Below are 13,812 nucleotides of genomic sequence, written 5' to 3' on the forward strand. Positions count from 1 at the left end.
TCAAACAATGATTTTTGCTACTATAAACACATCATCAATAATTTATCTTTTTGTAAATATAAAACATGTTCAACAGATAAAAATTATTGTAAAATAAAATTATTGATTATAAACCATGAGAATTCAAATATTTACAAAATGAATCCTATACCTACAGTCCCCAACCCCTGGGCCGAGGACAGGTACCAGTCCATGGCCTATAAAGGACTGGCCTGTATCCCACTTCCCCCACCTGCCCTAACTCATGGAAAAATCGTCTTCCATGAAACTTAGGAGAGGGCAGGAAGAGCAGGAGGTGAGCTGAACTCCCCATTACTCCCATTACTGCCTGCCTCCCCCAAACCCCAACCCTGTCCTTGGAAAAACTGTCTTCCGTGAAACCCACCCCTGGTGCCAAAAAGGTTGGGGACTGCGGCTATAATACATAACTAAACTTTACAAATGTTGGATATGATAGCTATAATAGTTAAGAAACATAGAAACTAAAAACTAACCTGGAGGGATTAAAATCCTGGGCCTTAACAGTTATGCGAACATGGACAACTCATCTAACGTCTCTGATCAACAGCTTCTCATTCATTAGTAAAGTGTACGTTAAATTATCAGCTAATACTCAGGGTTGCTGTGTAGATTAAAAATAACTGTGTAGTGCAAACATGTTTTAGAAACTATGTTAGGCAGGAATTTTTCATTAAAGAACCTAACTACTGGAATAAAAAGAAGGAAGGTTTACAATTAATATTCTAATAAGCTTCAAGGTATATCTGTAGTAAGTGAAAAAGAGGGTGGTAGTAGTATCAGAAAAGATAGTCTTTTCAAATTTCCAATTTCAGAGCAAATAATCATTAATATTTAAGGAATTTTTTTTTACCTACAAATGTAGTATATCAGGTTAACATAATTTTTATGACATACATACATTAGAAATTTGGTGATAATTTGTTGCCATTTACATCTTAAAATATATTAGAATCATGATTTCAGAGTCAGAGAGGATGAGCTAAGTAGATTTCCTGGAGCCTGAGATGAGAAAACTAAGGCCTGTTCAGAAAGGCTAATTAACATGCACTTTCCCTGAGAATTCAATTTAAATAGAGATACAACATCTTAAAGCTGGAAGGATCCTTCAAAATAACTATGTTCATTCTTTTCATTTAACAGATGAGGCTACCATGGTCCATTCAGGCAGTTCTCCTCATAAACTTTAAACATGGATAGGATATTCAAGAGTTACATGTGACTTACAGAGTTACACTGTCCATCCCTTTTATTTTAAAAATGAAGAATATGAGAACAAACGTAGGTCAATTTGCCCAATAACACAACACAAAGTAGTAGCAAAACCTGGAAAAGAACCCAAATCAACTGACATCTTTAAATGTGTTGCAGGATAAATAATAAAGACATGGATTACAGTTCTCTCCCCAATCAACCCTGACTAAATTTTAATATGATGGCGATTCTGTCTCATAATTTACACACAAAGAAAAAGTTAACCATTCTTGAGTAAAATAATCACTGTTTTGTGTGTCTATAGTAGATTACTACATATTGGATTTTCATGGATTTTGATTTCAAATTTATCAACTGCTTACAACATAATCGGTAAATGTTCCCTAGATACATAAATTGTGTTAAACATTTGACACTTGACAAGCTCAACAATATAACTTACCTATCTTTTCTGCTTTTTCCTTTTTGTTGTTTCCCTGCAAGAATTCTTAATTCTTCTTCTGTAGGATGTTGATACCACCTCAGACTAAGGAAAAAAAGGGGAAAAAAGGAATCATTTCAAATAAAGCACTTATAATCACCAGAATTATTTGTTTACCCTATAAATAGTTATTGAGATTCTTATTTTTGAAGACACTTAGGGAAATAGATGAAAACTGTAATCCAAAACAGATACCATTGCTTAAGCCTTAAAAGGGTTCAGGTTAAAATCCAGCAAATACTCACCAAGCACTTACTAGATGCCAGGCCCTGCAATGCTGTTTGTATGTATGTTTCTTACAACTGAGAATGTATTAATATATATTAAGATTATATAGGCTTACTGTTAAAAGTAAATGAAGTGAACTCTGCAGTAAGGCCGGGGAGTGAGGGAGAACACATTAATTCTCCAGCAATCCTTCATTTCGTGGAACTGATAGTCATAGTTTGAATGCTTTCACATTTACATTTCCTTTCTTTCTCTAATTTAGTTTGAGAATAGAGAAAATATTTAATTAAAAACCTTTTACTCATGGCTGTATTTAACCTTCAGTTAGGGTTCCAACAGAGATGGGTGTGTTCACCTCCACCGCATAGTCAAGATACTGTAATGTGGAGGAATACACAAGATCCAAACAAATCATTTATTATTCCCTCCCAGGCATCAACTGGCTCATTCTAAATTTCATGTCTTGCCAAGTGGTCCTACGATCTATCAGTCACTTAAATTTGATATTCAGATCTTACCTTCTATGTGCCCTCTCCACATGCTATCATCAATTCTGTTCAACTCATAAAATTCTAAATTCTGCCTGCTCTACTGCAAAGATCTTAGTTCAAACCTTAGTTCAGCATATCGTCCTCTGTAGCTCTATTGCAAAACTCTCTAATTGGCCACCTAGCCTTCCCCTGGACATATTCCTCACCAAATTCATTCTGAGCTCACCTTTAGTTATTTTTCTATAATGGAAATCTTATCAAGGTACATGCCTGTTTAAATCTTTTCCAATGCTTCTCTCAGAGTAAAGCAATGAGTAAGGTAATTAGGCAAGGACTCTGCCCAATTGTTATAAAGAAATGCAGACCTTGTACTGCTAGACCTTCCAATTTTTCAACTGAAATAATTCAGACTTTTTAATGTGAAATATCCCAATTTTTAAAAAATATTAGCAACTGATTTCCTGGGGGCTTTTTTGTTTTTTTAGAGATAGGGTCTCACTCTGTCACCCTAGGCTGAAATGCAGTGGATTGAACAGAGCTCACTGTAACCTCCAACTCCTGAACTCAAGTAATCCTCCTATCTCAGCCTCCCAAGTAGCTGGGACTACAAGTACATACCACCATGCCCACTTAGTTTTTAAATTTTTTTTTCATAGAAATGGGGTCTTGCTATATTGTCCAGGCTGGTCTCAAACTTCTGGCCTCAAGCCATCCTCCCATTTCGGCATCCCAAAGTGCTGGGATTACAGATGCGAGCCACCACACCCAACTTGATTTGTTTTTAAAAACACTACAGACCTAGCAATTTGAGTACTGAGTACTGATGTTAAGGAATTGTTATAAACTTTTAGCTATTATAATAAGATTGTGGTAATTTTTTAAAAGCTGAAATACCTATGACTAAAATAATAAGATGTTTGGAATTTGCTACAAAATATATTGGGGGTAGGGGAGATAAAGGGGAGTACAGATAAAACAGGTTTAGCCACCAGCTATTAAATTGTGATGCACATAAGAGTTTGTTATATTATTGTCTACTCTGTAAGTTTGAAATTTTCCATTAAAACACACATTACAAGGCCCAAATATCTATGGGGCTTGTGACCCCCTGCTTCCACAGCCCTTCATGACTGACCTCTACCTACTTCTCCAGATAATCTTCAACCATTCCCAATTGAACGTGACACATTCTAGGTTGACCAAATGATATTTGATTCCTTACAAATTCTTTCATCTCCTGCTGCTTTTGCAAATATTCTTCTCTCTGCTTTTAAACACCTGGAAAACTCCTAATTTACCTCTTGTTTACAGAGCAATCTCCCTGTAGTATAATAAAGAATATAACTGCTCTTTGTCCCAGGTACCTGGCACAGAGCTTCAGAAGTCCTTATAATATCCTGAGTGGTAGGGGTGTCGTTGTTATGCTAATGAGGTGACTCAATGTAGGCCCCAGATAGCTCTAGGTTGGGTGCAGGTTAATCAATCTAAAAAATCAATGACTTAAAACTCCAGAAAAACTCTGGACACCAAAGATCAGAGGACTTCCTGGCTGGTTAACACATTTTTGTGCCCAGAGAGTGAGATCCCTGACTTCACAAGGAAGGAGCATAGAAACTCTGCACTTTCCCACACCTCACCCTATGTGTATCCTTTTAATGAAGCTTAATAATTGTAAGTATAGCAGTTTCCTGAGTTCTGTGAGTCATTCTAGCAAATTATTAAACCTGAGAGGATTATGGAAATACCCAAATTTGTAGACAGTCAGTCAGAAGTGCAAGTGGCTTGGGTACCCCAAGAACTTGAAGCTGATATCTGAAGTGAGGGTGGTCTTGTGGAGGACTTTACCTTTAACCTGTGGAGACTGAGCTAACTACAGGTAATCAGTGTCAGAACAGAATTACAGCATACCCAGTTGGTGTCAATGGATTAAAGTTGATTAAACTTTGGAATAGATTAAAATGGAATGCTCCCCTAAACTGAAAGTTTTTTGGAATAAAGATTTTATGATGGCCTTGTTTTTATACACTTCAAAGCTAGTACAGTTACTGGCATATAGTAAGTGCTCAAAAAGGATGACTAAACCAAAATGAATTCAGTTCTTCTCTTAATAGTTTTAAAACAAAATGCATAGCTCAACAAAATGTCCCTGAATTATAATTAACAGATGAGGAGGCACTTTCTGAAATTTCAATTGAAGTCCAGAATTTTAACTTACAGTTGATTCTCGTTATTCGCAGTAGTTACATTCTATAAAGTCACCGCGAATACTGAACCATTGCTCCTAGGGGAAATATAGGGTTAGGTTCCTGCAAGCCTCAGGTCATAATATTTTCATTAACTGATTAAAACATAACCTTGTGTTATCTGTGTTTCTGTTTAAAGATGCCTTATTGAATACATCTCGTTGATGCACTAACACTGAATTCACAGCCAACAGCACTGTAACTCATGCCTGAGCAAAGTTTACTTATTACCTGTAATTCTATGTATAGCATCTTACTGAGTACTGTGAATCATTCCAGCACATTTCTACCATGCAGCACATCAGAGCCTTCTTGCACTCAGGAATACCAGACAGTATCTTCTGGTACTATGCTTGGGGGCCATTTGAAACAATGAAATCACTAACAAAAAGCAAAAATGTGAAAAGTGTGGCCCTAAATAGATAATAAAAGGGAGACTTGTTCATAATTTGACAGCTGAAACAAGAAGGCAGAGTGTTGCTTTGTTAGTTTTCAACTGGAAACATGAGCATTGGGCCACTCAAATTTTTCATCACTCTGTCCATCAATAACCATAAAAGCACCACACGTACTGATTTTGGAGTTACAAATAAATTTTATCGAGTAGGCAAATCACAAATACAGAATCCACAAATAATGAGGATGAGTGCATAACACTTGGAAGAACAATAAAGCAATAACTCATTTATAAAGACTAAAATTAGTTGTTCAGTTTTGAGAAACAATACATAATTAGTAAAATAACTTTTAGTATAGGAAAACTTAGGTTATACTTAGAGCCCTATAATATTGAAATTTTTTATTTAAGATCCTTACAGTTTCTAAGAAACATGCTTTTTAAATACACTCAAGCCCATTTAATCCTATTTTGTAAACTAATTTTTCTAAAATGGATTAGACTTATTACAGCTCCTACTGGATAGTTCATGGTGACTTCACTAGTAACAATTATTGTTCGAAGGTAGAATCTAAAGATGCTGGATGCTTTCAGGGCTACTTACTGCTCTATTCTGTTATTCCACTACTCATTCATTCATCAGCTATTTGTGGTGAGCTTTCTGTGTTCAGGTATTCTGGTAGGCAACAGAGATATAATCATGCCCAATAAAACCTGAAGTCCCTGCCTTTTTCATGTTTATATGCTAGTTGGGGTAGAATTTAACCAATTAAAAAACTGAAAAATAAATGATAAATTGTGATATTACATGAAAGAACCAAACAAGTGAGAATGAGAGACAGTCTCAGATATTGGGTTAAAAAAACTTCTCTGTGGCAACATAAAGAATGAGAAAATGGAGGCAGAGAACAGCAAGTACAAAAAGCACAGAGACATGAAAGAACACAGAATATTGCAGTAACTAAAAAACCACGGAGGCAGTAGCATTAAGGAGAAACACAAGAGGGAGGCTGATGAGATAAGAAAACAGATCATGCAAATCCTCACAGGTCATGGTATGGAGTTTAGATTTTATGCTAAAACAATGGTCTCAAAGCAATGGAGAGAAATAATTCAATATATATTTTAAGATCCCTTTTGCTGTTCTATGAATTAGAGGGAGGCAAGAATAGTAGGGAAGATATATCTTGGATAGCAAACCAAAAGGTCTTGCTGAAGGGAGTGAAAAAAGCAAACAACACAGTATGATAGCCACATTTCTGATTTGAGGAAGACAGTGGTATACTTTGTAATATGGAACAGAGCAGGAAGAAATGAAGAACTTAAACATGTTGAGTTTTAAGTGTCAGAAGGGAAACTGCATATTAGAACCTAGAGTTCAGTAATGATTTGAGGTCAGTACATAATTGTGGTATTTAAATCCATAGGAATTAGTAAAATCGCCTAAAAAGAAAGTAAAACATGGTATAAGACTAAAGAGTTAATAAGGAAATGCAAAAGCAGAGTCTACATAGACAACTCATGTAATTAATTTGGCTATAAAGGGACACAAGACAAAAACTAAGAAATGGATATGGAAGGACTTTGTTTTTTACAGAGGGAGGGAGGCAAGGAGTGACTTTTATTTCTTTTCATTACTTTTAATGGGAGATATTTTTAAAAAATATATGTGTGCGCTGCCAGGAATGATCCAACAGAAATGATACAACTGATGACACAGAAGAGAAGGAATGTCCAAAGCAGCAAAGTCCAGGTGAAGGAAGAGAGAATAATGTACAGAGTACAAATGTAGGAAATTGGGCTGTGACAGACAGGATACTTCCTCCATAGGACAAAATTTAAATATATACACTTAAAAAAAAATACAGAAGAGGGGTTGCACATGTAACTAGGGTTGTGGATATGGTAATGTGAAAATAAGTGATGGTGTCTGGTTTTAGGAGCTTATAGTAAGGTTGAGACAGGCATGCTGAAGGTATGAAGAGAAAGGATTCAGGCTGAAAAACTGTCTGAGAAGTACAGCATACAAACATGGAGCAGCCATCTAAAGTCCATGATCATGGATTCAAAGTAAAACTCAGAAGTACAGTTGCACAATTTTCTTTAATAGTCAGTGTGTCATACACAGTTTGATTCCATACTCCATGGTTCCCATTTACTATACTTTGTATTCTGGTCTCAATTTTTAGTCTTTTCCTTTGCTGTTAGTTGATATGTCTATGTCAGCAAAATGCCTGCTTGCAATTGCTGCACTATGCCTTTCTAATTTGGGTTTGGAAGACAGATATAAAAGTATTAGATTTAGAGTCTATGTAGCAGTCAATAATAGTTACAAAAATATAATTAGATAAAAATGATTTATGTTAACATGTTAAGCAAAAGGAACACAATGTAAAATTACGCACACAATATATCACAAGAAGGAGAAGAAATATAAATAGAAATGATCAAAAAGAAATGCAACCAAATTTATATAGTGATTATCTTTGGGTGATGGGAATATAGTCCATCAACTTATTTTTATTTTTTTATCAATTTACCATCTTTTTCCACATTGTAGGCATGTACTGTTTTGAAATGTGAAAAAAAATTGAATTAAAGTTTATTTTAAAAATAGAACATTAATAGGACCCCACTAGAAAGTGCACCTCTGGCATTTAAGCCAAAGATATTAATCTCAGTGTACTTTATGACTTTTCCTTTGGTTATTCAATGGCTTTTTTCACTTACGCTCAGATTATCAGCAGCATCTCAGATAATAAAGCCAATCTGGTATTATATTCCACTAAATTATTAAAATAATTTTTCAATGATCATTCTTGTATAAACCACTTACATAAAATATTATCAGACCAAGACAACTCTTACTAAAGCAGTTCAACAGCACTGAAAGAATATGTAGCAGAAAATACAGAATGTACTGACGTATACTTTATTTTTAAAATTTAAGGAGCAATGTCATTTATAGCAAACCACTTCAGAAATTTTGACAACTAAAACTTTTAGAAATGTAAAATGAAACCTAAACACAAATATAGAAAAGCATAGTTTTAATAGAGCAAGCTAAAAAAGCTTAATACATAAATAATCATATAAAACTCGATTTCAGGGTATACAACATAAATCACTGTTACAGAGTGAATATTTATGTCCCCTTCAAAATTCTTATATTGAAATCTGATCCCCAGTGTGGTATTTGAAAGTGAGACTTTTGGGAGATTATTAGATCATGAGGGTAGAGCCCTTGAGAATAGGATTACTGCCCTTTTAAGGGACCGGAGGGCTAGCTTGCTCTCTTTCTGCCTCATTAGCATATAAGAAGTTAGCAGTCTGCAGCCTGTGAGAGTGCCCTCACCAGAACCCAACCATGCTAGTATCCTGACCTAGAACTTCCAGCCTCCAGCACTATGAGAAATAAATTTCTGCTGTTTATAAGCCACCCAGTCTATAGTACTTTGTCACAGCAGCCCGAACTGACTAAAACAGTCACCGAAGACAGTTTTAGTCTCCATTTTAACTTAGTCTCCATAATTTTGACCAGTGAAGGGTAGAGGGAGAACAACTCAAGAGAAAACAAATACCATATTAAACCTAGGTAATCTTTTCAGTGCACACAGCTAAAATATCATTTGTTATACAAACATCCTCCTGTTATTTGTTGGAAATTTTAATAGAATATCACGAACATTCTGGAACTGAAAGTTAAGACAGCTAAGGCAAGAAGAGCAAGGACTCTGGCATTCCATAAGGGTAGTAGCTGAAGGTTTAAACCTTTCCCTTAAGTCATAGGTCCCACCTACTGTGCATTTGAATAGTAGGTTTCTCTCATCAAGGAGAACTTGCAGATTGTTGGACCAGGCAACATGCAACAAAGAACAGGCAAAAAGAATGAAAGCAAGTAAATATTAAGGTGTTATAACACCCTCTTTACCCAATATGGGATGATACAAAATCAGAGTAAATCTGACCATAATATATTTTTGATGAGGGACGTATGAAGGGAAGTAGACCAAAGTTAGAGCTTAGGAAGATAAAGGGGTAGAGAAAAATGCATGAGGTTTGAGCTGAACAATTAGGAAAATGGAAAGCAGGTTCAGCAAGAAAGCTATTATAAAGAATAAGCAATATCCTATTCCTCATGCAAAACCCACTATTCAAATGTACAAAGAACGTAACCTATCACTTACCTCTCCAAGGAAAGTGGGGCCAAGCAAACTTCAAAACAAAAAGGAACTTTAATTAAAATAGAAAGTGAATACTTTGGCTACAAATCACAGGTATGCGGTATATGATACAAAGAACATCTTTAACTGATATGAGCAACTGTTAGAACAAGTGTTCCTTAAAACAGGGAAAGCAGTTCACACTATAGGTACAGAGAAAGCAACTCTCAGGACTTTTCTTCTCTTTGGGAAGGAAAAGAGAAGGAGGGTAGTCTGAGAGCATTAGGCCCTTCACAGTTGAGTTTTTCTAGATAAATAATACATCTCATGGGTTATGGACCTAAGATATCTTATTACTCAAGTTCTTGTTAAAGGAGGAATTTCTTCAGCAAAATCTCATAGTACAAAAAGGTACGTAAAAAAGAATAACATTTCCTATAATATTTTTCTATAAAAAACTGAAAGAATGGAATAATTTAGTGACATGGGATTACAATAATTTAGTAACATGGAATAAATTTAATCTCAAGTGTCAAGGTACAGGTTGAACAGATGATATTTCTTATACTTTACTTTATACTTAGCATGTTTTCGATAATCAGAATTAATGCTGGAGCCAGATGTAGTGGCTCACATCTGTAATCCTAACACTTTGGAAGGCAGAGGCAGAAGGAGCACTCAAGGCCAGAAGTTCAATACCGGCCTGGGCAACTTAGTGAGAACCAGTCACTACAAAAAAAAAAAAAAAAAAATTAGCCAGGTATGGTGGTGCACACACCTGTAAGTCCTAGCTACTTAGGAGACTGAAGGTGAGGCAAAAAGATCACTTGAGCCCAACCTGGGTTGACACAGCAAGACTCTGTCTCTTTAAAAAAAAAAAAAAAAAAAAAAGGAAAAAAGTCAATGCTGATATGTCTTTTAAGTTAGTTTAGAAAAAAAGTTGATTATGTGGCCATAGAACATAGTAAGTTAAGAGACACTATATACTGAAGGATATATTCTAAAAGGCAAAGTACAGCTAAAAAAAAAAAAAAAAGATAGAAAATAATCTTAAATAAATTACTCCGTAGACTGCCAATAAAAGTCATCAGAAAAGTTGTATTTGTCTCCCCCACCAAATTTAAAACAGTGTTCAAATATGACAGTTTGGGATAAGATCTGGAGTTGACGAGTAGCCATAAATCAAAGAAATACTAGACTATGACTCAGACTTCCAGTTTATGATGTATGGATCTGTTTCATTTCTCAGTATGTAAAATTGAGTAAATCATTTAAAACTTATTTTCTCATTTATAGAAATGGGAAAAAATATCATCCATTGTAGAAAAGAACTAGGTACTCATCAAATTTGTTATTCCCTAGGGACATTTCCTAGCCTCCCCTGCACTTTGCCCAGAACTAGTTATGGAGTCTCAGCCTATGTAATGTGGGCAAAAAATGATGCATCTACTTCTAACCTTGATATTCCAATCTCCAGAAAGATCCATAGCCTACTCTCTCTTCACCTGTCAACTGGCACAGCAATCTAACAGAGGACTCCAAGGTAGCATAAGGAACACAGGTGAAGAAGGCCAGAATCCCAAAGTCATAATGTTTAACAGAAGATAGCTGAACGTGTAACCTTAAATTGTCATTTGTGAAAGGACCTACCCAGAGAGCTGCCTAATCCCTTTCTGATTCTGCATTTGACCCTGATTCCTATCTAAAGAAACTAAGTAAAAAACTTTTATTATTAGTAATTTCATACAGTGAGATTTTGAAGGTCACAATATACCCCAATGTCATTTTCCCTCCTACCTAGCTCAGTGTATACAGATAAAAAATGAAATAAAAGACTTAAAAGATGTTACCAGTATAAAGCTTTATATAATTATAAATGTAATATTAATAAACTTAAACCAAGCTAAAAGACTATATACAGTTTTTTAAGACAGTAAAAGTTTTTTAAAAAAACACTAATAGCAATATATGTATTAGTTAACAAGTTAGAAAATTAGTCAATTTTTTACATTAAAAATCAACAGTCTGCTAAGTAAAAATTGCTTATTCCTTCAGGTATAAATATTTATTCCTTCAAGGTACTGAATCCTTCAGGAAAATGGCTTACTTATCAAGTCAACATATACTTGTCCCTGGGTATGGGGGGGAAGGCTGGTTCCAGGACCACCCAATTCCCCAACCTCCCCAGCCCCAGGACACCAAAATCCAAAGACACTCACGTCCCTTATATTATATAAAGTGGCACAGTATTTGCATATAACCTATGTATCTCTTCCTCCCATATACCTTAAAATCATCTCTAGATTACTTATAATACCTAATACAATGCAAATGCTATGTCAATAGTTTTTTATTTTTTTAAAACTTGTATTATGCTTTATTTTTTTTCCCAAATATTTTCAATCCACAAATGGCTGAATCCATGAATACAGAGGGCCAACTGTACTAGAATAAGGTGCCACTTCAAACACTTCATTTCAAAGGGACAAAGGTCAATGAGAGATGGGGACAAAGATTAATTAACATGATAGCAAAAGAGAAGCCATAACTTTTAAGAAAATATGAACATTTATTTACAATTTCAAGTTAGGACACCAGTGGAATAAATGAATATTAAGATATATACAGAAACCAAAAAAGAGTTTCTTCTGCCATACTCATGATTCATCTATCATGGTATCTATACATCTATTCATTTGAATAGTTCTATTTAATAATTTTATTCAATATAGTCATTCCCAAGTCATCCTATACTTCTCACAGATTTTAAAAAGTCATCATAAGCCTCTCCCTTAAATTCTTTTAAACATTTTATAGATCCTAAATTATGTCCTGAGAGCTCTCTCTTCAACTCAACTGCATCATATGACTTAAAATGCAGACTGTCATTTCTGATCATTAATATTTTTACGTGGAAAATTTAGAGGGATTTTTAAATGTTTTTCAATATTTAAAAGTATCATTTCATATTACAAAAGGTTGGTAAAACAATAATTCTACCAAAAATGTAAAATTAATGATCTTATTCAACTGTTAGGCAACAACACTCAGCATTGACTTTCAGGACCTCAAAATTTCTAACATCTAAGAAAGGTAGATGATCTTCAAAACACAAAACAAAACAAAACTGGGAGAAAAGGAAACTAACTATTGCAGAAAAGTAACTATTATTTAGAACCTAATTTGGCATTAAAGACAGCATTAATTACCACAAAAGTTAACCTGTCTACAAAAGCAAATCAAGATCACAAAGAAAATCAACCTCATGTTTTATTTTTAAAAACTGAGCTCCCCCGCAAATTAGGTATTTATACTTACAACACATTCTTATTTAAAAAGTAAAGATTTTAAACATAAATTATTTTCCATAATAATAAGAAAGATAATTAGGTTTTTGAGATCTAAAGTTTTGGCTTTTACTGGTTTTATAGAAACAAATGAAAAACAGAATATGTAAGAACAAGAAAATGCATATAGACTAAAATGAGACAAGACTCTCAAGATTTTTAACAGCCAAAAGAGATCTGGAAGTACCACTGGATCATAAGCATAAAGTTTAGAAACATATAATTCTCAGAAGAAAATAGCATCTTAATGTATTTTATGTAGTTTACTCACTGAGATCCCATTTGCTCAGAATTAATAACAACATGCCCTGCTGATGTTTACCCTTTCAAGATTTATGAAAAATGGTTTTGCTAAGCAAAATAAGTAAACAAGATTGCACCAGGCATGTTAAACCTACCTAGTAAAAAACTAGTTATAGATGATTGATTTTCACTTACAAATAGATCTGATAGAGGCTTTTCAACTTTATCAAAACTTTAGTCATTATTTATTTTGCTAATAAAATATACATTAGTAAACAGCTGTTCTCTCATTCATTATATACAAACACCCCAAAATTTTAAAGCAGTCTGAAAAATATTTTCCCATATTTAAACATCAATACGGAAAAAATGGAAAGCATAGAGAAGAATATAAATAATTTAAAATAGAAAACAAATTCTATGAAATGTAAGCTTTGTGGATGGAATGGCCCTGAATTAAAGGCTTATTTGTCCTGCAGAACATGAAATCATTACTAGGAGAGCTATCCATTGTTTTCTAACTTCAAAATGTCTAAACAAAAGAAAATCTACATGCAGAGAAAAAACAGAACTTGGTTATTTATTAAAATAAATGATTAATTGAAGTAAATAGTCATAGCACCAAATTTATCACTTACCTTTCAAAACTACACAGGATTTTGGCATGTATTTCTTTTTTGTAAACTTTTCTTGCTTTTGTCTCACTGTATCTATCAGCCACACTCCTTTTACCTTTGATTTGATTTTTTGAACATATTTCAGCAAGGCAATTTAGCTCCTTTGTGGAAGGAGCAGGGATAGTAGTGTGCTTATAATGCAGTAGACAAAATTAAAATCCCATAGTATAACTTCATCCCACCCTTGCTAAAGTTTAAAATTCTTAGTAGTAAAACAAAATCCCCCTAACTCTAATAATAAACTCTGAACTGAATCTGCAACAGAACATGTTTTGAGTCATTTTTTTCCCAACAACGGTGAAAATATTT

General features: G+C 34.3%; 1 protein-coding gene across 8 annotated transcripts in view; it reads right to left on the reverse strand.

Moving 5' to 3' along the window:
• Positions 1-13,812, reverse strand: part of TMEM161B (transmembrane protein 161B) — an 82,020-nt gene that overhangs the window by 46,576 nt on the left and 21,632 nt on the right. For 6 of the 8 annotated variants that reach the window (XM_076008162.1, XM_076008159.1, XM_076008158.1 and 3 more), the window contains one exon: positions 1,676-1,759. Coding sequence is in view for 3 of the 8 variants with exons in the window: in XM_012781464.2 (XP_012636918.1) it covers positions 1,676-1,759 (84 nt within the window). In the remaining 5 variants the exon portion in view is untranslated. Of the gene's footprint in view, positions 1-1,675; positions 1,760-4,648; positions 4,715-13,812 lie in introns of those variants that run through there. The other 2 variants (XM_076008160.1, XM_076008163.1) reach the window with 2 other exon arrangements.

Source organism: Microcebus murinus, chromosome 11 (genome assembly GCF_040939455.1).
Source record: "Microcebus murinus isolate Inina chromosome 11, M.murinus_Inina_mat1.0, whole genome shotgun sequence".
Lineage (NCBI taxonomy): Eukaryota > Metazoa > Chordata > Mammalia > Primates > Cheirogaleidae > Microcebus > Microcebus murinus.